General features: G+C 38.5%; 2 protein-coding genes across 4 annotated transcripts; one reads left to right on the top strand and one right to left on the bottom strand.

Annotated features, from left to right (window-relative positions):
• Positions 1-1,964: 1,964 nt before the first annotated feature.
• On the bottom strand, positions 1,965-15,545 carry LOC132975580 (C-type lectin domain family 18 member A-like). Its single transcript, XM_061040244.1, has 12 exons — positions 15,384-15,545; positions 14,187-14,278; positions 9,245-9,478; positions 9,033-9,130; positions 8,254-8,375; positions 7,521-7,628; positions 7,301-7,393; positions 6,706-6,812; positions 6,451-6,580; positions 6,176-6,272; positions 5,563-5,654; positions 1,965-2,878 (listed from the first exon to the last, which is right to left on the bottom strand). Exons 1-12 carry the CDS (start codon positions 15,505-15,507, stop codon positions 2,841-2,843), a joined length of 1,335 nt encoding a protein of 444 aa, XP_060896227.1. The 5' UTR covers positions 15,508-15,545; the 3' UTR covers positions 1,965-2,840.
• A 3,083-nt stretch (positions 15,546-18,628) lies between these two features.
• On the top strand, positions 18,629-24,858 carry LOC132975610 (fibulin-7). Of its 3 annotated transcripts, none has more exons than XM_061040292.1 (8): positions 18,629-18,787; positions 20,741-20,900; positions 20,986-21,156; positions 21,995-22,135; positions 23,002-23,193; positions 23,283-23,420; positions 23,681-23,816; positions 24,016-24,858. In XM_061040292.1, exons 1-8 carry the CDS (start codon positions 18,722-18,724, stop codon positions 24,377-24,379), a joined length of 1,368 nt encoding a protein of 455 aa, XP_060896275.1. In that variant the 5' UTR covers positions 18,629-18,721; the 3' UTR covers positions 24,380-24,858. The 3 variants fall into 3 exon arrangements, with proteins under 3 accessions (XP_060896275.1, XP_060896285.1, XP_060896293.1); XM_061040302.1 differs by having other exon boundaries at positions 22,010-22,135; XM_061040310.1 differs by lacking the exon at positions 21,995-22,135.
• Positions 24,859-24,920: the final 62 nt, after the last annotated feature.

Raw genomic sequence — 24,920 nt, forward strand, 5'->3', positions numbered from 1 at the left:
CTCTTTTCTCCTTGGTGTTTCCCTGCAATGACACCTCAGAGTAAGTGAGTTTTCCTCCTTGCTCACCTGTTGATCACTGTGGATTGTAGACTTCCCTTATATATTATTTACTGTGTGTGCATCCTGTGACGCTGACTTTCTGGTTCCCCGAACATTTCCCTGGCATTGTCCTGCTTTTTGACTTGCACTCTCTGGACTGTGATTACATGGCCCTGCTTTCAGTCACGTCCCCTGCTTGCCCCTGAACTGTGAACGTTGAAGGCTTTATACTTAAACTGTTTATTTCTGTACCTACTGAAGTTATCAATAATGTCATTGATCCCTGCTGCCGCAAATGGGTCCTTCGGCAACACGTTTAAACCGTTCTATCAATGCACAAGGCTAATGGTAAAGAAGATATTTAGTGATCTGCTTTTGTCCGCAGTAAACCACAGTAGCCTGTGAGCCTGAGCTCAGGCCGAACAGATCCTTGCCACACTCTTTTAAGACTAAGTATGTATGGTGAAAGTCAAGTCAAGAGAGAGCCAATGGAGAGGACCACCTCAGTTTATTTCAGCTCTTGGAACTCTTTCAGCCATTGGACTAGGGTGTAGGGTGAATATGGGTACAGTGGGAAACTTTTTGAAACTTTTCCTTTCTGAGGGACACAAAATCAGAAAGTCTGCCACTTTCAACACAATTCTTATTTTATCACAATACTGTGTTCATATTATTATCCCTATTCTAAATTATTTTCCTCCTCCCTGCCATTGTCATTTCTGCTTGGATTCTGTAATATTATTCTCATAGTTAAAATGAGTCTGTCACCCTGAAGTTGGCAAATTGTTTATACAGTTTTAACAATGTACTTTAATTTTTTGTATGCCAGCAGTTAGCATTAGTTTTAAACTCAAAGTAAATCAAATTGTAAGATATTACATCATTCATCTCAAAACACTGTCATTGTACTTCCATTGTTTTACTTTCAATCGCTAATTCACTGCCAGCTTGTTGAATGGTAAATGGAGTCTTCTGACGACTCACAGCTCTTTTACATCACATGTCACACCTACCCATTCACACACATACAATTCGAGGGTAAGTGTCTTGCCCAAGTCCACAGCGGACATGTTGCTGCAGGAGCTGGGGATCGAACCCTCAAACTTCCGGTTGAAAGATAAGGAATCTACCAACTGTGCCACAGCCCTGGAAGTGACGTCATACCCACAGAGCTTTTTTATTTTTTTTATTTCACACTTTTTGATGATTAGATCAGTGCTGATTTTTAGTAATGGAAGTACATGTAAAGATAAACACAATTACCCATTGTCACTTACATATTGGTCTTCATATTTGCAGATGTGTAAGCGTTTGTGGATATATGTACAGATCTGTGGATCTACTTACACATTAACAAACTGTTTTGCACCAATCATACCTTCACATAAACAAGAAGGGGCAACATTCACAGTGAAGGAGCACGCTGTGTAAGACGGGTAAAAGTGACACTTGTTTTTTAGCTGATGTGAATATTTACATGTCTTGGCCTGCAGAGAAAAGTTAAAAAACATCTAAAGGTAACAGTTGAGAATAAGCTCAGTGGAGCTGAAAGAAACAGTGCTCCTCCTGCTCTAAAATGTTTTACCCTGTGACATACTCCCTGTTTTATTCATTTGCACCATTTTACTGCAGCTGACCCCATTATCTGCAGCCTTTATCCCTTCCTCCCATCCGAGTGTATCATCATCTACCACCTGGCAGGGTTTCCTCTGTTTATTCAGAGGGCAGCATGGTGTTGGACCTGAAGGCTGCCATTTCACAGTCATTGACCTTTTCCAAATTCAACCATCCATGCAAAAAACATAACCGAAGTGAAGATGCACACAGACCTGCACATTTCAGAAAAGACATGCAAACCTGAAAAGCTAAGAGCTAACCTCTATGTTATCAAAAGTGAGCATGAGTAGATCATACATTTCTGAGTCATCTGATTTCGGGTCACATCATATATTTGTTGAGACACTTCATTTAGAGCCGAAATGTCAAAATCATGGTTGTACTTCTCTACGTGATAAGTCAGGGGCTCATCAAAGTTATCAGAATTATTCCTCTTGGATTCATGACTCGTGTTTGTGTATGTGAATTAAATGGCAATCTCAGAACTCAATTCTGATCATCATTGTTTCTCTATAGCCATTATGCTAGATAGCATATAATCTTAAAACAGAGACACGTAGTGCTTACCAGCATCTGTCATTTGAAGTAACTCAACACTGTTTCAAAGTAAAACAACCTCAATCATCAAGTGACAGATTACTGCTGACAGTATAGTTTACATATGCTGTATTCTTAGGTGCACCACGGGCATTTCTTACACAGAATAAACACAAACAACTCGGGCTTTAATGATCTACCTGTTTGAGTTTTGCTGCTGCTGTTATTTGTCCGGTCCCCACTGGTCTTTAAAATAATGAAACATTTTCAAGGAAACACACCATGAGATCTCTAAGAGGCCATTTATTTTCTTTCTCACTCCTTCACCAGCACTGAGAGAAACCAAAGCGCTTCTGAGGTCACATGAGGCCAGAGGTCGGACGAGATAGAATTAAAAAAAGATATGTGGCAGCCTTGGATGATATATATAAAAAATACTAAAACAATGTATTCTCCGTGTAACCTACAACAGTTTAATGATTACATATTTTCAATAAACATTAGAACATGTACAGTATATACAGTACATCTTAACTACAGTTGTCTATGTTCAATAAAAACAAACATGCACTGATAAGAGTGGAAAATGTCCAAACAAACAAGTAACACACTCTGTACATCAGGTTTCATTCCCTCACAAATGCAGGTCACCTGGATTCATCCCACTTGGCAATGTGCTCTGCAGCTGGGGAGTAAAATCAAACACACATTATTGACCTTGTTTTGTTGTTGAAAATGTGCATGTGGAGCACTAAAAAACAAAACAAGTGGAAAAACAGCTTTGTGTTGATACAATGTATGTACTTAGTGTCATAAATCCTCATTCATCCTTCAGTTCTACTCAATAGCAACCGAGGATCTGCTGAGAATGTACAACATTAAATACAAAAATAAAACGGCATATATAAACACACACACACACACACACACACACACACAATCATTACTTTGTGTCTTTGCTTCAGGCTGTGTCATATCCACTTATTATTTTATTGCTAATTAACACAAAACAGCTATGGAGGCTGAAATGAGCTGTGATGGGATGGAGCCCTCTGCATGCTTTTAATCAGCTGAATTTATGCATTTCACAGAGAAACTCTGCTTGTTTTGAGAGGAAGGCTCGGAAAATTATTGATGGCAGTTTTTCTTCTTCATAGCACTAATGTATTTCAACTCTCAAGTTTCTTTAACCCAAACGTTTTTGCGTTTTAGTAGAACCCTAAACTTAAAAGAGGACAATCAGAGATTGTCAAAAGGTGAAATAGTACAATAATATGAGAATGTTGTTAAACCGTTGTCGTAGCAACATTGAAGACATTTAGAGCAGATTTTGCTTTTAGCTATGAGTGATCAATAACAGATTACACATCAACTACTTCAAAACACACAATGACAAGAACAAAACATTGCCAATGTGACTGTCTCATCCCTCCTGATCATTGTAAGTGTGTGTGTCTAAACACTGGCGCCCTTTGAGGCGCTGACGTCTATTGATCATTCTGAGGTTCTGGTGAGGTGAAGCACTGAGTGCCATTGATTAAGGTTGAATACCATTTTTAAATGTGTGGGCTGAAACGCACAGAGATTTTGCTGTTGTGTAAACATCATTAGAATACAAATTGGATTCATATTTAGCCCTCCACTCTGCAGTCATTAAAAGTGACTGAGGTTGTGAAATACGAATGTAAAATTATTTTTTTGGCACACTGGGTGCGAGAATAATGATTCTAAAGGGAAGCTGAAATTTGAAGAAAAAAGCCACTCCCCACACAAATACAAGATTTTTCAAAGCATATGAGTGATGTATCTTTGATTAATGTTGACTCAATTCACTCTTTAAAATGTGAAAGAATCAGTTATGTTGTTACACTGACAAGCTGAGTTTTCCGCTTGCTTGTTTCAGCCATTTTAACTTCACTGTGTTTATTTTCTATCAGTAAGCACCCACATACATTGTACACCAACTTGAGAATCAGACATCATTTTGGTTTAAAGACAGCTAAATTATTAGCTGCTCGCCCTTAGTCTTCTTTCTGTCATCTGCGACCGGCAGAAAGTCACATTTGTTTGTTTCTATTAGAAACATTGTCGGCAGTTCTCACTTATGTATATAGGCTAATCTTATGGTGTTTTTGTTTCGGTATGTATCTGACGTTGTTGTAATGTGCACTTTTTAATTTTTATTACTGGTGATGTACATAACTGTGACCTGTTTATATTTCATGTTGACTCAGCACTTTATTTTAATGAAAGCTACTAAGAGCCTCAGTCAAGGATCTCGATTGTTTCTTGAAGGCTGCTATATTCAGTGCCTCTTGCATTTTGGCCGTGTTGGCTTTTTGGATGTACTTTTGTCTTTTGGCTTGTTCTGCCATGCCACGAAACCAATGCCCTTCGGGGACTAAAAACTTGAAGTTGAAGTTGAGTTAAATAAGTCGCTGCTTATATCACACATTCATCAGACTTAAATCTGTAGTTTGTGCTTCATCAGAGATAATATTTCCATAGTCTTGTCCTTCTTGTTTCACTCACACTGAATTCCCACTCTACCTGACTGTTATCTTGCTTCAGCTCAGTGTTTGCTTCTGTTTCAAAGTGAAAACTCTTCAGATGCAAATCTAAGAGTCTAAGTTTTATCTTTCTATTTAGTGATGCAGAAGAGCATCCGGTTAACTATACAATACAGTAAACAGAATATAACCTTGAAAATATACACAGCTTGTCAATATCACAACACCCTCTGTTTGAGAGACAAACATACCTCAGCATGCTGTAGTGACTACAGTAATAAAATCAAGTTTCTGTGTCCTGCTCCTCTTTGTCTTTGCCACACATGACATGAATGTATGATACTAGCAGGTTTTTTATTTTATTTTTTTAAATCTCCATCAATGAAATGTTGTGTCATCCATTATTGAAAGTTTTATTGACTTTACTTTGTGTAGTTAAATATTTCTTAAATATTGTTTTTTAATATAATTATGACACACAAAGTCTAATTTAATTTTTTTAAACTACAACTAATACAGTACATGTTGAAATGTAGACATTAGACTTAGTAATTTAGATAGACAGTCTCAATTGTCACAATCAATCGTGACCAGCTGAGGACATTTAGACTTGCTCGTTCTGTCAGGAAACAGGTCACATATCATCAATACTGTACGAACGTTTCCAGTGATGGAGTGTTGGTGATACAGATTTGTTTACATTTGAAGAAATGCAGCAGAAAGAGAAACGTTTTTAGAGGAAAGAGAATAAAACAATGCTATCAGTGATCACCTATTGTTTTTCTGCCGAAAAATATATGAACAGAACGCTTGAGGTATCGTAAAACTTTCATTCACGCTCACCTTGAAGGAGCCTTACCGTGCTGGCAGATGTATCTGTTCTGTGTTTTACAGCGTTGATCATTCCAGTTAAAGGCACTTGATGCCTGTAGCTCTACGCAGTTTCCAAAACTAAACAGAGAAAATAAGGAGTAAATGACTGTATGCTGAGATTTGACTAGAAACTTCTAGATTCGGCCAATTAATGTGAATATATAGAATATATAGATCGATAGATAGATAGATAGGAAACAGAAAGAGAGACATCTAGTGGTTGGCACCGGACATAACTGTCTCTTCTCTATTATGTCTTAGATACAAACATAATTTGACACAACTTTTGAAGATATAAAGTGCTATTTAAAATCTTCATTTAATTTCAGAGATTAAATGAATGGAAGAAACAACCACAATAATCTCTTGCAATGATCTTAAAGTCAGACATATTGTAGATCCACAGGCAGACAAAGCTGAAGATTACAAAAAAAAAAGATAAAAAAAGAAAAAGGCCTGGAGCTCCCACCAGCAAAGTAATTCTCTACCCTTCAGATGATGTATTTTTATCAGTTTCTTTTTTTCTGTGTGTTTGCACTCGGCCCTCTCTGTTGATGATGTGCTCTGCAGAAGCTAATGTGAGTAAATGTGTCTCTTACCCTTGGTTGTCAGGTTGCCCAAAGGCAAAGCTGCTGAATCTGGGGATCTCTCCCGTGTCCCAGCGAAATGAGTCTTTCATAGACTTGTATGTCAAACCTGTGGAGCAAAAACATTGCTCTTACATCCCTGCAACATCTCCTGAAACCTCCACCTGGTACTACATCTGCTCAAATCCACAGCAGAGTCTGACCCCCTAATCTGGTGCTGCTGTCTAGTGTCATAATAAACACAAATATTTTAACATCAGTTGGGTGATAAAGGTGAAAATGTGTACCGATCCAGAAGTTTCGGGTCTCAAAGTCGGTGTTGGTGACCTCATTGCTCGTCTCCAGCTGACTGAGATAAAACGCCAGAATGTCCTGAACCTTCTGATTGTGGATTTGAGCTAAAATACCCCCTTTCCCCTGGTGGTTTAAACAAAAGAGAGGTGAAACAGAAAGCAGTATATTTATATAATCTGGATGTTTGATGTGCAACAGCTGTAGAGTTTACTTCTTTTCTTAGATGGCAACACACACCTGCCTCTCACCTGACAGAGACTCTTGGCTCCATAGTAAGTGTCTGTTTCTGAAGACACCATGAAGCAGTCGCCATCTATCATCACGTCACAGCTGTGGAAGGGATACTGCACCTTTTCTGTAGGGACACAAACCGCTAAAGTACATTAAACAAAACTGACAACAATGGTAATGACCATCCATGATGGCCCAGGTTCAATAAACAAACCTTGACTATGTTGCATTCTTATAAGAGATAACAGTTTTAAATGTGGACATATCTTCAAGTGTCCATGGAGATTATTTAACAGAAACCAAAATGAACTAAGGGAATCATTTTGTAACAAGAATTTGAATATCACCTAGATTAAATTAATTCATCCAGTTCATTTCTACTTGATGAAAGCTGTAACCAGCTAATGGTTTAAGATGCCAATAATATCTTTAACAAATCACACTGGTGCTTCTACAATTTGTCTTCACTGTTTCATCATGACAACAGACTCAGCATCACTGACAAAAAAAATATAAATGATCTGTAAGCATAGACAAACACTGGTTTCAATGTATAAGCCAATCAATGTCCCAGAGGTACATGAAAACACAAAAGAAGCACGCTACACTCACCTGCACACTCAGCTCCACCATAGCCAACATCGCACAAACAAGAGCATTCTTCTTCTTTGAAACGGCCGTGTACGCACTGCACACTGCACCGAACTGAAAACAGACAAGTAGAGTGAAATTTGGATCCCTGCTTTAAATATTACAATCCTAAAATATAGGCAAGATCCAGTTTTGAGGAGGTCAGATAGCTACATGTTCATTCTTCTGACACGACATTTACCCTGGCAGAGGCGTCCAGTGAAACCAGGGTCACACTTGCACTTGCAGGACGTTATGTTGAGATGGCCGTTCAGCCCACAGCTCATACGACACGGATTCTTTGGAATCTCTGAAAATAAATGTGCATGCAGACCAACAAACATGCACACACAAACATGCTCAATGCAATATAAACAGCTGGAAATTTAACATACAGTTATCAAAACCAGCAGACAGTAGTGAAGCAACACAACAGTGATGCCAGTTAGAGGTTATGAGTAGAACAAGGTAACTTATGAATGTCAAACGGACATTGGAAATAATTGGCATGAACAGAGAAGAAAGCCATCAGTATGCAGAAATCATAAATGTCCATATTTGCTGTCACTGTGTAATTGGACTTTATTTGGATTGTTAACAAACAAATGTTAATGACGTCCATGGTACATTTACAGAAATGTCCTCATGGATCATAATGGATATGTGTACAAACTCTCTCTTTCAATGTTTTATGTGTACTCTTCATCCAGTGCTTTAATGAAACCTCTTTTCTCTAACACAGACCTCACTAAATGTTCTCTCTGCAAGTTCTTCTCAGTGTCCAAGCAAAGCTACATATTTGACATGAACTGTTTAGAAAGGTTGCAAAATAAGCAATTTTTGCTGTGATTGGACATTCAAAACATCTCTACACAGTATGGATATATATATATATATATATATATATATATATATATATATAAGTTTTGTCTTACCACATAATCCACCCACATGGTCCCACAGTCTAAAGCAGCCAGACATGGAGGAGGTGCAGAGAGAGCAGTAAACCCCGGTCTTGTAGGGCGTCACCAGCCAACCATTGACCTCCCAGTTACCCCTCCAGCAAAAAAAGAAAAAAGGGTAACACTTTACAATAAGGGTACATTAATTAACATTAGTTAACTAATGTATCTAGTAATCATTTATTAAGGGTGTTCATGTTAACTACGGTATTAATTAATACATTATTTAATCCTTATTAAGGATGCTATTAACATTAGTTAATGCAGTAATGAGCCTTAATTAACAGTAAATTCATACAATAATGAACATTAAGAAACCCTTATCAGATGTCTCTTGTTAACATTAATTAAGGGTTTACATGTTAATTAAGCCTGTTAACTAATATTACTAAATGCTTGATAAAGATGTTCATTTAGATGCCTTGAGGTTCACAGCTAAGTCATGTCATTAAGACAGAATAATTGATGTTAAACTTATTACAAAAGTACTGAAACTACCAGGACGCAGTAGTGACACTAAAAATATTATTCAGGGGAAATAATGTAAACATAGATCGAAATCAGTTTTTCCCTTCATACACAGACTTTCAAACTCATACTGTATATTAATAATAATATAAAACAGACAAGAAGATTAAAATAAATGTTTTTTGTGTAAAAATAAGCATCTATGTAAAACGTTAAAACTGTTTACATCCTGTGTTCAGTTGAACTTAACATTTTCATTTGAGGGACAAGTGTGTTATTGTTACCCAGGAAAATATGCACAAACAAACATCTCCCTCAGGTCGCCTTCTCTCAGACACAGCTGGGTGGCACAGCCCACTTGATTTGAAGTGGCCCACACCATCTAACATGACAAGAAAAGTTAAGACCCAACCAATAAGCATTTGGAAAAACACAACAAATGTGGATATCTTTGAGGTATCTGTAAAAGTAAGACTCCTCCTCTCTGTGCTAATACCTGTGTGTAGTGTCGGCAGGTGGCATTCTCTCTACATTGCCCACTCAAGAAGAGAAAATTGTCTTCCTCCTCAAACCAAGAGTCGATGACATCAGAAAATGAGTTGACACCGTACAGCGAAAGATGTGCGTTCCAGCCAACGTGACTGACAGGTGAGGAGTGTTGAGGGGAGGGGTCTGTGTGACACCATGCTGCTTTCTCCTCTGCAAGCAAGGCCAACTTCTCGTTCCACTCCTTTAAATACACATAATAAATAATATCACAACACAGCCTTCATATGTAATAATTACAGTAAAACTTTCTGAAGGAAAACTTCACATATTCCATCCTTCTTCTTTGGCAGTATCTTTACCTCCTCTGATTGGTGTTAGGTGTGAAGTTACATTATTGTAATGTCTGACTAAATTCTACAAAAGCTTATAAGATCTCTCCTATATATATATATTTTTTTTTTTGTTTATTGTGAACAGTGTTGTCAGTAAACTACAACTTTTCCAGAATTTTACTTTCTCTTTACAATATAAATACTGTTTTCAAACACTGACATACACAGAGGCATGCTGAACCTTTTTCTTTTTAAAAAAATAATACATTATTTATAACCTAAATAGATAAATTAAATGGCAACGCCTTACATCTTGAATTTTTTTGAAATACTAAAATATATAAAGTATGTCTTTTTAAGTTGTAGCTTCTCCATGAATCTGAAATAAAGGTTACACTTTACTTACTAGATTTGTATTAAGACTTGAATGAAAGAAAAACTTTTTGGCATGAAGGTAATTACTGAGATTACATTACATTTTTCTTCAGCCCCTCAGTCCTTTGTAGAGTCAGCCAGTGGGCAACACGCAGAGAGACACTTTGGGCAAGCTGCCAGTCTGTGGCAGGTCCAACAAACACGGACTGACACTTATTGTGTGCCACATTATAAAAACTTCACTAAGTGGACTTCTTGTAGGATTTGCTAATTCCAATAAAAGATCGGTACCTACTTAAATGTTCCACAATCCCTCTGCTGTATGTACTAGTACAAACATCCCATAATCTATCACCTAAGACACCAACATGTTTAATGTTTATCACTTCACTAGAAACCAATTATTTGTTAAAAAATTTAAAAAATCCACTTTCATACGTCTTGAAGAAAACGACTGTGTTTTGTGTTTGGAACACCGACATGAGGAAAGTGAGATGTGTGGAGTAGAAACACAGAGCTGCCTTCATTGTTCACTCTGCTCTCTGATGTCAGCCAGAGTCATGGACTCACACTTTGATGCCACCAGACAATAGTTCATCTTAGATGATTTCATTTTAAAGCATGCCATGTTGTATCAGCTGCAGGATTTGAATGTCTCAGGACGATATATATGCATTCAAACTCTGTTCCAAGTTTTTGTGGCCTGGTTGACAACTGCTATAAAAGTTTATGATGAATGTGCTAAATCAATAAAGCTCCATATTTCTCTCCTGTTTTCATCTTCACCTTAGAAACGTTGGAGCTCAGACAGTTCTCAAAGAAAAGAATAATCTCACAACGTAAGATTTCTATCTCAAAAGTTATTACTGGACTTGGATATCTGTCTCTTAAAGGACTTCATAACCGCTTAATAATTCCTATCCTCAAGAACTCAAAGAAATCTGCAGGCAGGGCAAGAAAGGGGGAGCATCAGTCATTCCTAAAGTATTGGTATTTTATCTAACCCTGAAAGTAAAGCCTAAAGGACTATTTTATAATCACTTCAGCACAATCTCATCATAATGCTAACTGGTTCATCCTTCAGTGAAAAAAAGAGCCCTTATTCAAAGACTCACAAACACAGCAGAGGCCTTGAGCCTTTTAACGTTTATCAGTAAAGCTCTTTAATATGCCTCTTGAGCTCAGCAAAGCTTCCTCTGAGGGCTTTCACAGGGAAATTACCTGTAATACCACAGTTTTGAACACAGAGTGATTATCCACATTGCCTTTTTCTCATTACCGCCTTATCAGTGGAGAACAGTTCTGTGAGGCTGAAGAGCAGTCGAAGAAAAGGGCTCAGTCTGTGCGAGAGGCTTTAAGGATGTAATCTATGATGAAGTGACAGTCTGAACATATTAGGGCCAGAGGACATGTAGTGCATTATGAGTTTCTTAATACATCGTTATACCTCTTGGTCATATACACATGCAGGTAATGCTGTGATGATGCAGATAAAAAGTGTAAGGCAAAGCAATAGATGGAATAAGATAAGGAGAGGATTACGTTGGAGTGGTTTGTGGAGAGTGGGATTAAAAACAGCTGAGTCAAAATGTTATATGTAGAATACATGCACATTCAGCACAGTTTAACCTTTACATTCTTATCATAGCATAAGGAGAATTAAACATTGCTATGTCGCTTTGTTTATATTTTATTCTGGTAAAAGAATAGATTTTGTGTGCAACCCTCACATGACCTTGCACAGCGAATTCACTTTGCTGCAGGCAGTTTCATCTCCGACAGAGCAAAATGGTGCGGTAACTCTTTCTCATAGACACTATCAGAACTACAGAGGAAGGAAGCTCAGGTTAAAGGAGAATGTATTCTGATATTTGATATTCTGATAAGTTTGAAATACTGACCTATCTCTACATATTTTGTGGTCTCAATGACTTAGAGGGTCAGTAAACGGTTTTGGGAGTGCTCCAGTGACTGCTTTAGCCTGCAGCCATAAAATGTGCTGCAAAGGCTGCAATGTGATCCTTAAATAAAAATAGCCCGATCAAAGTAGGTTCCACTAAAAGTTCTTGTTATTGGCACCAACAGGCTCAGGTTGTTAATGTATCTGTCTCACAACATTTCAGAAAGACATAATCGTTTTTAACATCTCTTTAAAGGCTTTATATGCGATTGTTCACACTTGAATATAATAGAAATCAAATATATCCTCTGAAAATAACTCTGTGAGTCATGACTGTCTACAATGAGTGTAACACCCGAGTCCCACTGTCTGTGATGCTTTTTTTTCAGTTTGTTTACATCGCCGGCCCGACGGATGACTCATCCCCTCGCGAATAAAAGTTGTTTAATTGAGGGACTAGAGAAAAGAAGAATAACATACTGTACTCACTGCTTAACTGCGTTTCTAGATCACGCTCATTTCAGGTAAATTTACATGCAGTGTGAAGATGCGAGCATAATAAAGATCGCTAGCATTAGCATGCTAACACAACAATGCAGCACGAGTTGTTTTGGTTTCATGCTGGTGCTCAAGGGGCAACATCTGCTGGATCAAAAAAATCACATATAGAGCCTAAAAACCCATCAGACTCCATTGACAAAAAACGGTCATCATACATGAATACATTTGGGTGCCTGGTATTCTGCTGCCTTGATTGGTTAGTTACTTTGTGTTAAACACATATTGTACTTTTAAAAACTAATCATTGAAAAATTAAAGTCACACAATAACAAATACTATCTAACCAGGATTTCCCAACCTTAGGGTTCTGACCTAAGCGGGGTCGCATGGACTTCAGCTGAGGTTGTCTGAAATGTTTATTTATTAAAATATATTGAACCGAGTTGTTGTACGTTACATGTCCTAACAAAAGCCTATTTGTTTAGCTTTCATTTAAACATATCTCTTAAGTAATTTTGACATTATGACAATACAAAAACGGAACAAATAGACATTTGTTAGGACACTTTCAGTCACGTTTGTCTGAAAGTCAGTTAAGTTAACATGGTCACTCTTTTAACCGTAACACCAGATGTTGATGATAAATAGAGGAGAATCCCTCTCCTTACACCGCTGTAGGATGAAAGTCAACAAACATACAGGCAGCTTTATGTATTATTGATCGGTCAGGGTCGATAATGCTGCTGTTTGAGAAGTGAAGGGCAAGATATTCCTCATCATTCAAGCATCGGTGAGTGCTAATTAGCTAACATTAGCTAGTGAGCGTTAGCTAGTGAGCGTTAGCTAGTGAGCGTTAGCTAGTGATAATATCAGGATAGTATCAGCTGTCAATTGTAATGTTCTGGGGCAGAAATTTGAGTTAACGGCAGGAATATTTAGATTTAGTCAACACAATAATTGATGTCAGGATGAGGAGAAGTCCGATGTTTCCCCTCACAGGGGCTGCAGAGGGTCTAACTGCAGTAATCGACAAACGTCCTCCTTTCTGTTTTTCTTCTCAGATTAAATTTTGTAGAAGCAAAACTCAGTTAGTGTATCATATTAAACAACACCTGTATTTAATTTGAAAAAATTTAAAAATATATATTTTTTAATTAAAAACACGTAGGGGGCAACTGAGACCAGTAACTTCTCAGTAGTGTACAATGGTAGAGAGCCTTTCTTGCCCTCCAGGTGGGCAGTTCCATAAGAGTGTGACGTCACGTGAAAACTATGAATAATGTACATGGAAAAGCCTAAATGTGCTCTAAAATTTAATATTTACTGGAAAAACAACAGAAAACATATTAAATGATTAAATAGCCTATATATAGTCAAACGCTGTATGTGTTTTGGATATCTGGGGTCATGAGAGTTTTGTGAAGGCAAAGTAGGGTCACAAGCCAAAAAAGTTTGGGAACCACTAAACTGGTTGAGGAAGACATAAAAAGACTGTTTTTGTCAATGAAGTCTGACGGCTTTGAAACAAGCAATGTAGAGGATACAGAAGTTGTTCTGATTTACAGGGGTTCACATCAATGTTCCTATTTCTTGGCATTGTGTCAGCTGTAAGCTGTATTTGGACTCAATTGGTTAGACTTCAACAGCACTTTATATTCAAATCTCACAAAATATATAGAGAGAGTCTACAGTATCCTACAAGTGGACAATATGCCACCTCAGTTCTCTTCCCAATAGTGCAGACTGTTAACAAACGGATGCTGTCAAACTTCCTTAAACTCACATTAAGATGACAGCATGCATACCATTCAGAGAAGAAAAAGACAATAGATGCCACGAACCATCTTTTGCATGTTGGCTGCCATGGGTTTGACCCGGCTGCGCAGTCTATTGTGCTGAGCAACAATCTGCGAGTGCTCCTTCACTCCAAGCCCTGCAAGAAACACAAATGCTCCGTTAGTGTAGCTCTTCTGCTGTCACTATGGTAACACAATGCAAATGAGCAGGCGGGATGTTTGAGCGAGTGTCAAAGACGGTTGGGAGTTACGCATCTTCTGTTACGCTCAGTTAGGTCATACTCTTAACACTATGACACATAGTTTCACAAATGTTGTCTACAACAAGCATTTACCGAAAAGATTTGAAGGTCCTGCTTTTCTGTGGATGTGAAATCACATTGAATTATGCAAATTAGGCATATTATGCTACTTAATCTATAGCCTACATTAAATCATTTCACTGGTGATGTTGATTGAATTTAGGCTATTTCAAAATGATTACCAGAACCTATATGATATTGTATTGTGACGTGATGTATAGGCCTATATTTGTTAAATATATTTTAAAAAACGGTCACACTTACAAGTAGTAAGAATTGTTTAGCATAGGCTGTATTAACAATTAAACTAACCTTACTTTTACTCACAACTAAATCCTGTATTATAAACACTGCTCACAGATATGGGGGTCCCTCCTTGGTACAGTGTTAGTGTTAGCCTACCTAAAATCATTTCATCACATTGATGTAAAGGCACATTGTCAATGAATAAGATTTAAGCTCACAGACATTGATCTGTTGACCATTAGCTGCTCTTACTCGTAAAGTTACTCTACTGTGGTCTACATCTGAGCACGTTTCACCAAAAACTTCATGATCTGCCTTGTATCAGATCCTCAGTGAATAGTAGTTCCCTGTGTTTGGCAGAAATTATTAAAATGGTTATTTAAAAAAAAAAAAAACTACAAATAGACTTGTGTAGCAGAGAGACAGGTTTCTGAGGAGGAGATCTGGAGAGCAAAGCACACTTGAGTGTTCAGCATAAAAGATTGGAGCCATGATGCTAGCATCCCAAAACACATCCTGAAACGTGGGCTTTATTTTAAAAGTAAAAACTAAAATTTAGGGTCTACTGTCTTTTTAAAAGTCAAAATGTGCGCAAGTTTAAAAAAAAAAAAAAAAAAAAAGTTCATCCTGCCGGTCTCGTCTACAAAACATGGTCCCTCGTGGCCACCTGACCTATGCGCACTAGTGTGTTTACCGGTGATGGTGGACCTCTGCAGGTCAGGCGAGTCCCTCGTAATCCGGTTGGCGAAGATAAACGGAGGTATAAAAGACCAAAGGACGAACAGAAACGAACAACGTGACGCTGGTAAAGAGTGCATCGTGAGCTCGTGCAGTTTCTCAAACCAACTGCGGCCACTTTGCTCCCGACCCCTCTGTCTCTCCCCCTCTCCTCCTCCTCCTCCCTCTTTTCACATCTGACTGGAGCAGCGTCATGCCTCTGTTTAGACAGACTCCTCTGTCAATGCATTAACATTCATAATGGAAGGTCTATAACTTTATTATAGGCTAACTAAACAGGCCAATCTGTGTTGTGGGTATGACGCATGTGCCTGCTGCATTTGATCTGTTTAAACCAGGAGGCTACTAATGCTTTATTCTTTCACGTTTTGCAGTGCAAGTGGGTGCAAATCAATTCAAAGCATCAACATGGAGGATATCACAGAAAAAGCTGAGATTGACTCCATCTTCTGTAAGAATAAAAAGGAAAGATTTAGTAAAGTATCCTTCAAAACAAACTTTATGCCCTCAGTCTTTTTTTTAATCTAAGAGCCCTTAAAATACATGCCTATCAAAGAAACTTAATCAATACACCTTTTATGCATTTGTTTGCTTATGTTTGTGAATGCAAATACCTTTGAAAAAGATGAAAATGATTCATGTCCTATTTTCAGTTTTCTATGGTAACATTAATAATATTAATAATAATAATAATAATATATTGTTTTTTTATAGCGCTTTTCTAGGAACCCAAAGACGCTTTGACAAAATATAAAACCATAAAAACAAAACAAAAAACGACGAGGACAGTACAATGAAGAAGTAATGTAGGGGGAGGGGGGGGGGGGGGGGGGAGTTAGTGGTTGTAGGCAATGTTGAAGAGGTGAGTTTTGAGGGATTTCTTGAAGGAGGTGAGTGTGGGGGAGTCTCTAATCTGGTACATGTATGGTACATTTCACAGTAAGTTTTGAGCCAACACTCCACCCCCGTCAGCAGGTGTGACACAAGTGTCGGTCACTTATGAGGACAAAAACATTCTGCTTCGTCAGCTTTGTCGTCATTTCCTGAACCCAGGAACAAAAAGAGAGAGTTATTCTTGGTTGACTGTTCGTCATTGTTAAAGATAGGGAAAGTTTGTTTTAAAAGACTGGTGTCCAGATGACTCACAGCTAACAAAGCTTTGTTCTTGAGCTTTGGCTGAGCGGCAGCCCATTAGTTTTTATTATAATTTAAACATTTGTGAGAAGTTTAGTCTGTAAAAAGAGCCCAGTTCAGGATTGGGCTTTCATGGATTTCTGTTTGGACATTTTGACATTTTTTTTCTAGGTAAATCCAGTCTCAGAAGCATGAATCATGATTTACACTTTGTGTGCTGATTCAGTGTCTGTCTGCAGGGCAACACAATAGACTCCCTCTCGTTTGTCTCCCCTGTGGGCTGAATGTATTTAGCACTGGCGATTCACTCCCCAGGATGCCAAGTTATTTCTTATTTCTATGATTCTGCTGCGTTAGTGAGGGACTGTCTGACCCTGCTAAGCCAGACAGCAGCTGTTGGTTCTGGGATCAGTCAGATGCAGCCTCACACTAAGATAACTTCACAGGTACATCCTGAGAAGACCCACCATGAGCTCCATGCTGCATGAGCTCAGAGAAGGACTCAAGAGTCATGGGGGCTTATTACTCTGAATGCTGGCATTGATGTTGGCTGCACACAGTGAAGATGGAAGTTTATCCTCTAATTAAGTGTTTTCTCTCTTAATCTCACATTTTATCATTAACTTGAATGAGTAGATTTTTATAAATTTCCTTTCTAAACCAATGCAATTGTTTCGTGTAGCAAACAGTAGACTCTGATAACACCGTTCATTGGGTTACATACTACAACTTTGTAACACTGAGTTTGGAATTTGTGCTGTCATCATCCTGTTTAAAAAAAATAATCTGAAATAACAATGCAACAGGGTGGATTCCAGTTAGGTGAAATCCAGGCTGACATGTGGCCTTGGTAGTGACTAGTCAATCACAGGCAGTCATGGCCTTACACATTTATTTATTTATTTACATCAAACTGATCAACAACTGCAATAACACAAAAACAAACTATTGAGACTACTAAGTAGTTTAGGAAATGAGAAGTCAGTTTGAAAGTTGGCAGATTTTCTGAAGTGTTTTATGCTCTTTTTGCAAAAAGTGGGAATGCCCTCTGCTGGCAATATAATGGAATGACAACGCCATTTCCAGCCTTGAAATCGAAGGGTTTCTCAAACTCTTAAGCCCGACACATCAGGGGGAAGAACTTTATTATGTTAGGTATGTCTTTTTCTGGTCAGGAAATATGTAACGTGACTACATGATATACATTACTTTATACTCTCTGACCAAACAAACATGAAGTTTGATGATTTAATGTCACCTTGATGGAGTGCAAGACTGGCATTATTTGTGTGTTGCTGTTAATAAATGTGATGAATGCAGAGCGTGACGTCAAGAATATCAGGGAGCTGGTTAAATTATGTCTTGAGGCAGAAATCCCAAGCCTGCTGAGAAAAAGGGAAAACAAAAATTAACCACCTGACATCTTTATAAACCACGCTGTATTCCCTGACTCCAGATTCTGTTGACATGGTAAAGCTCTATGTTGGTTGACCTTTGTTTTCTCACCTGCAAAATATTTGTGTTGCTTTGCTCGTCTGAGAAATATAGGTATGAGTATATTCCTGTAGACTAGAGGGCACCCAGTGTCTCTTCAGCTCCTTTTCAAACACTTGCAGGGAACATTATGTCCAACTCTGGTACATGAATATTTCTGATCTCAAGTTGAGCTGGCTTAAGATTGCCTAATAAATAAAAATAGAAAATAAGTTAAAATATAAAGAGAGCTAAATTATTTCCACAAAAGTAGCAGAAAATATTGCTTTATTCTTCTGTATATATAAAATATTAAAAACTAATGATAACAGGCTGTTATTCTATGTTCTACATTTCTGAATAGAACTCTATAATTTGACAAGAAGTCTGCATCTTTATTTCACATTTCTTTAGAAACTGCACGTTCAAGAAGATTTCAGATTTCTTCCACTTCTAAACGATATAAACTATGCTTCTTTGACCAGGGAGTAAGTTAAGTAAAGAGGGTAAAATTGTGGTAACATTTTCATCTCTCCCTGATTGGCTCCTGAGGAGTTGACCCAACATTCCTCAGCGTTTCGCTGCAGCACTTTTTTCCATTCTGGTCATTCCCTGCACACATTCAAAGTTCACACCGCCTGCAACTTTTGACACATTTGAAGACTGATTTTTGGAATCACTGGAAACATGTTTGCCTCAGCTGTGCTTGTCTTCACCTTGTGTTTGTGCTATCTGAATCCTACCGTTGGACAGGTGAGTTAGTGCATTTATACGGCATAATGAAATAATTAAGGAGTAACAATTGGGTGCCTCAGTATGCCATCAGTTTTGTGAAAGGACTCTTGACACAAAGAGGCAGTTCTATTTTATCTATATTGAACTACTTGATTGAAGCCAAATTACTTTTAAAATCGTATTCATGGCTTGAGAGGCATTTACAGCTCTCACCTCTTAAGACTGCTAACCTCCAATAGCTGCATCTTTTTTTGAATTACTCTTAAGCATACCTTCACTTGTATCTTAATCTTAACATGTGTGTTTTTTTGTGCATTATGTATTATTATGGGTCAATAAGAATGTAAATGTAATAGTTTATGGTGTGTGTGTGTGTGTGTGTGTGTGTGTGTAAAAGTTGTTTGAAGTTGTACTTTAAGTGTTTCAAAGTTGTTATTCATTTAAAATGTAAAATCTGGTTAGATGGAATAGTGCAGTATGGTGTCTCTGCATGTTTCCTACACAACCAGTTAACATGCAACTGTGTGAAATGGAACTTAGCACAGGCAGAAAGAGGCCTTTGACAACTACACTATAAACACCAGCCACCCCCTGACTGACTGAAGTCTCTCCAAACTCCAGTTCAGTCCAAATCAGAAAGGTGTTTTCAACAAATATTGACTTTTCTTACATAACTCTGGCTGGACGAAAACACTTATTGGTTGTCTGAGAAACATACATCATTTGAGGACATGGCAGACAGGGATAAATGTAGCTGTTGAATGAAGGAGGGGACTTGGATGAAAAACATGTCTTTGCCCCTCCCTTGTCACTCCAGCCAATAAAGAGGCAGGTAGTGATTTGTTTATGCTAAGGGCATTTAAATCCAGACAAGAACATTAAATCCACCACTTCATTCAGAAATAGAGTGATCATCCATATGCATGTTCAATTACTTTTTGCTTATTTCATCCCCCCTCCTGGAGTTACATAACTGCATGTAATGAAGACTTTAATCTTTCACATGAGGTCACACCCAAAGACCACATTACAAGACTGGTCAACAGGTTACCTTCAGAGAGTGTTTCTGTTTTTATGACTGAGTTACAGTGTGTGGCTTGGAGAGGAGGAGGTTCCTGCTTGCAAAGACCTACAGTGGTCACACTTACTCTGATCCTACTGCCTTTACTCCCTCATATAACAGCTCAGCCTCTGTGCTGCTCAAACTGCACAGAGACTTTATTTTTTGTTTACTTGCAGTAGAGAGGTCTCTTGTTTTCATGTTTTGGTTACAAAATGGATATTATTTCATACTGTTAATTTGATTTTAACCCTCTATTTGTGCAGCTGAGCAATACGATAGACTTATTAGAGAGTGCTCTCAGATGTCCCTTAGTGTTTGAAGTTAGCAGCATATATCTGCTCAACTGTGAGACACAAATTATAAGTACGTACACAGAAAAAAGGCTGAGGTAAGACATGATGAAAGAAATACACTGAAGTGGCTGACGACGCAACAGAGTCCGCTATACCAAGCAAAATATAGCAACAAGAATGATCTCATAGAAAGTGAAGTAAAGGATCTGGTAGAGGAGGTCAGGTGACGACATGGCTGATTTGAAGTGGAACCGTGCATGGCTGGGAAAAGTTTGATGGCATCTGGTGGAGAATTAAAGGACCTCAGAAGTGGGAATCTGACTGTTTAGCAGGAGAAGGGAGACAGACTGTGTCAGTAGCTTTCAAGATAAAAAATAGTAACACTATATTTGATTGTTTACTTGTGGATGGAAGAATGAACTGTTAAAATGAGCTACTTTTAATTGAATGTTTACACCTTTGCTTGGAACATTATAGTTTCAAGAAAAATATCAAAATTGATCAAAACAAACAATTGTTTCATGATGTTTTCAGTGAATCATAAATCAGATTTGAACAAAGTTGTTGTGTTATAACAATGATAATAATTAATGAAATAAGTCTGTTTTGTTCCAGGACTGTCAAAGCAGACAGGATCTACAGGGCTCTCTGAAGCAGATCCAGAAGCTCCTCTCAGCATACGAAGCCTCTAATTTGCAAAGTCTGCGCAACCTTAAGAAGAAAATAAACCTGTTGCAGAGCACAGCTGGGAAGCAGATCACAAAAGCCGTCAACAGTTAGGAAAACCCTCCGAAGACTAATTCAAATGTCGCGCTTATCAATGCTATGTATTTTTTAATCACCTTCTTCTTTGCCAACAGGTACCTGCCCAAAACTGGACGCACCGATGAATGGAAGGAAACTTGGCAGGTCTCACAGCGTGGGCCATGAAGTTCACTTCCTGTGTGATCCTGGATACGAACTTGTAGGATCAGAGAGCAGGGTTTGTCAGGACAGCCTGACCTGGAGCGGCCAGCAGCCTGCCTGCCGAGGTGAGCGCTGATCTTCTGCTATGCAGGCCACACCCTCCTTAATGTGATGATGTTATCTCACCTGCTGATCACTCTTTCTTACATCCCTGTCATCATCCTCTTTGTTAGCATATCTGCTCCCGCTCTCTATTGTCATTCCCCTTTTTGTGCTCTATGCATATCACCAACATTTTTCTACATAGAGATACATTTCACATGTGACCCACGATCATGTTTCCTCTTTATGTACTTTGGTTGTTGTCCAGGGAGCTCATTGAATGCTGTGACATGTGATATTCAAACCTCCTCTGACAGCTTGCTGACTTTAAGATAACAGTTCAAAGGCTGTTTGATCAAGACAGAGATTCTTGTTAACATTAACACATCCCGTCCTTATTCACTCTTGAAAAAGATGCCATGATATCATGTTCACATCTTTTAGCATCAAACAGCCTGCACATGCCCTTGTGTCTTTAGGAGGTTCTAACCACTGCAACGGTTTTCCTTCTATGTATTTCCTTCCTCTCTTTTCTCTTATAGACATCAATGAGTGTGTGTGCTCTCCGTGCCTGAATGGTGGGACATATGTGGATGAAGCAAATAAATTCTCTTGCGTATGTGTTAAAGGCTACCTGTCAGAGCCCAGTGCCAACAAGTAGATATTATACACCGCGCACACAGACTGCATATATGTGTCAGAAATTAAGATTTAATTCAGAAAAAAACAGCTTGGGAAATGTTTCAATACTTTATCAATAGGAAGGACATGCAACAAATACGAATCACTTTACTGCTTAATGCCATTCTATTGGCCATCGTTTATTTTTGCAAATGCAATCCAATTGAATATACTACAAAGTGTCTTTTGTCTCAGACACCAATGCATGTGCGTGCTCTCCGTGCCTGAATGGAGGGACATGCGTGGATGAAGGGAAGAAGTTCTCTTGTGTCTGTGCCAAAGGCTGGGCTGGAGCTACCTGTCAGAACCAAGTGCCAAAATGCACGTATAATACACTACACACTCAGACCACACGCACTAGTTTTTGGTCCTTGTACTTTGGCTATCTAGGGTATTGATAGAAACTGTTTTCTTGATCTCAGGAGAGGCATTTAACAAATAAACAACCCTTCACTGCACAGCACACTTTTTTTTATAATGTAGCACTCAGCTCCTCCAAGTCAAGTTAAAGGGGATCAAATCGACCAGGTGTTTGGCTGGGTTATAAAATCCAGTGCAACATTCAACAAAATGGGTTTTTACTGAATTCCAGGTGTGAAGTCCAAGATGAAGATGTTTGAGTGGCAGAGGTCACGAATACAGACTTCAAATCTTTGTAGCCCAGCTTGTGTTTTTCTTCTATTTATTTAAAAGCTCCATGCTAGCATACAGTTTTTTGCTTTACATCTGCTTCTTTGGACCATGGATATACCTATAGCTTATAGTTATTTCAGAGTTTTTTAATTATTCTTGCTAAATATCGACTCAACAAAAAAAACATATACTTATTGTAAAAGGATGCCTTTTATAATGAATAGTTTTTGACAATAATTTGTTTAGAGTGGGATTTTTGAAATGGAAAGATAAACTTGACAGTGATTTATGATGCAAACCTACAGTATGTAATGCAGATGTGTGATCTGCACTAAACTTGTGTTGATGATGATGCAGCATTAGAAGTTTTAGTCGAGACAATCTACCTTTAGCAGTAATGACACATACCTACACATTACCTGTGTGATAAGATGAACAATGCATTTAAACTGCTTATGCATCAGTGACTTTATGAATTCACTTTTTTAAAGCCTCAGTAGAGACACAGACAAATAAAATAAATGTCTGTTCCCTTTGCTGTCTTCCTCAATCAGTCTTTGTCATCATGACAAACACCTCTGCAGCCACCTCCCCAGCCACAAATGCTGCCGCTGCAGCTACCTTACCTGCTGCCACCTCAGGGCCCTTTGTCCGTCCATCCCGTTGCACTTTAACGCAGGGGACCACCCACTGCACCTGTGAGCCAGGATACACCATCTCTGGCAGGGACAGCAACACCTGCACTGGTACGCACAACACCTTTTACTAAGACAGATGTTCACATTGAATGTGTCACTGTATGAAGGTAACTGCATGTGTGAACTTTTCACTTCAGATATAGATGAATGTGAGCTGTTCCATAACGGTCAGGCTGGGAGACTCTGTTTGCACACTTGCATTAACACACCTGGAGGTTACCGCTGTTCCTGCCCTGTTGGATACAATTCCACCCGTGATGGACGCAGCTGCAAAGGTGCACCATTTTTTTTTTGTCCTGCTTTAACTTTTTTTTTGTTGTTGTTAATAAAAATGTGCCCAAAATTACAAAAAGTATTAACAAAGACTTTTTTTAATGTTGCTGAAACAACTCTTTGCAACAAAGCTTTCACACTAAAACAAACATTGAAGACCTCTTGCCATCTTTTTTTTTTACAAAATAACAAAAATGGATTCTCTTATATCATAAACATTACTCTAAATAATTGTTTATACTGTGTCGATGTTTCTTCTCAGATATTGATGAGTGTGCCACCAGACAGAACAATTGCACAAAGGACCAGATGTGCATTAATACATATGGAGGTTTCCAGTGTGTACATGTGGATTGCCCTAAAGTCCCTCATGCAACATATGTCAAGACGTCACCTATGTAAGGATTACCCATGATATTATTATTTTTTTATGTAAAAGTTTCCCTCTTATTGTTTGATTGATTTCGCATTTGAGAAGCACAGCAATCATTTTGACTGGAGATGATGATCAGATAAAAACTCCCACAGATTGAACTCCATTTATCACACTTGTATTAACTTTTCATCTGCATCTTACTCTCTTTTCACCCCTTCCAGGCGTTGTGAGCGTAACCCCTGTCCCTTGGACAACAAGGCATGCTCTCAGACCCCAAACTCCTTCTCCTACCATTACTTGGCTGTGGTTTCCAATCTGTCAGCTCCTCGTGTCATGTTTAGAGTTTCAGCGTTGCGTCCAATGGGTGACACACTTCGCTTCTCCCTGCTGGGTGGAAAGCTAGCTCGGCGCCACTTCACAGTCCAGCGCTCAGACCGGCTGACAGGTCAGCTGATGCTGGTGAGCCCCGTGCAGGGTCCTGCCACACTCGAGGCTGAAGTGGAGATGAGCGAGCTGGAGAAGGGAGTCCAGCTGGGGAGGTTCATCACCAAAGTCACCATGTTTATTTCTCAGTACGAGTTCTAGAAAGAGGGGGTAGCTGTAGGAAACACACAAATAAGAACAAAGGGCAAAATTTATTAAAGCATAAATCAATCTAAAGAACACTGCACAGTTGTTAAAGGAGTTTCTTCAGGTCAAAAAACGGAAACATCAGCAGCCAACATATTGACTCTCAAGTTCAGCTTCAATGTCAGTGTGCAGCAGAAGGTGTGATGTGTTTGTGATGTCTCAGGACAAGAGCGTATGTAAACATATTTAATGCACAAAGATAGCAATGGGTCTGGTTGGTATAAAAGGGGAAAGACATGTAGCAACCAAAACAGTGAAACAGCATTCAAGTAGAAAAAACATGTTGTTGCCATGTATGTTTAGTATACTGGAAATGTTATATTAACGTTTAGAGAGTTTGAGTGTTTCTATGTACATTTAAGTTTGACTTCTAGTTTCAAAGAAGCTATAATATCTTTGCCTCTGTTACAAATATTAAAAAAATGTGGAAACCCTGAAAATGTCGTCCTTTTATGTCCAAAGATGAAACATGCTTTCTTTTAAATACTGAAATTCC

Source organism: Labrus mixtus, chromosome 1 (assembly GCF_963584025.1).
Source record: "Labrus mixtus chromosome 1, fLabMix1.1, whole genome shotgun sequence".
Lineage (NCBI taxonomy): Eukaryota > Metazoa > Chordata > Actinopteri > Labriformes > Labridae > Labrus > Labrus mixtus.

What these genes read in the sequence shown, in the direction of transcription:
- LOC132975580 (XM_061040244.1), bottom strand. Translation starts at nt 15,507, where the DNA reads ATGCACTCTTTACCAGCGTCACGTTGTTCGTTTCTGTTCGTCCTTTGG. An exon ending in GTTTGTGCATATTTTCCTGG is followed by an intron (nt 8,376 to 9,032) that starts GTAACAATAACA and finishes TTTTTGCTGGAG; the next exon opens with GGGTAACTGGGAGGTCAATG. An exon ending in GACCCGAAACTTCTGGATCG is followed by an intron (nt 6,273 to 6,450) that starts GTACACATTTTC and finishes TTTGCTCCACAG; the next exon opens with GTTTGACATACAAGTCTATG.
- LOC132975610 (XM_061040292.1), top strand. Translation starts at nt 18,722, where the DNA reads ATGTTTGCCTCAGCTGTGCTTGTCTTCACCTTGTGTTTGTGCTATCTG. An exon ending in TGAATCCTACCGTTGGACAG is followed by an intron (nt 18,788 to 20,740) that starts GTGAGTTAGTGC and finishes GTTTTGTTCCAG; the next exon opens with GACTGTCAAAGCAGACAGGA. An exon ending in CCAGCAGCCTGCCTGCCGAG is followed by an intron (nt 21,157 to 21,994) that starts GTGAGCGCTGAT and finishes TATACTACAAAG; the next exon opens with TGTCTTTTGTCTCAGACACC.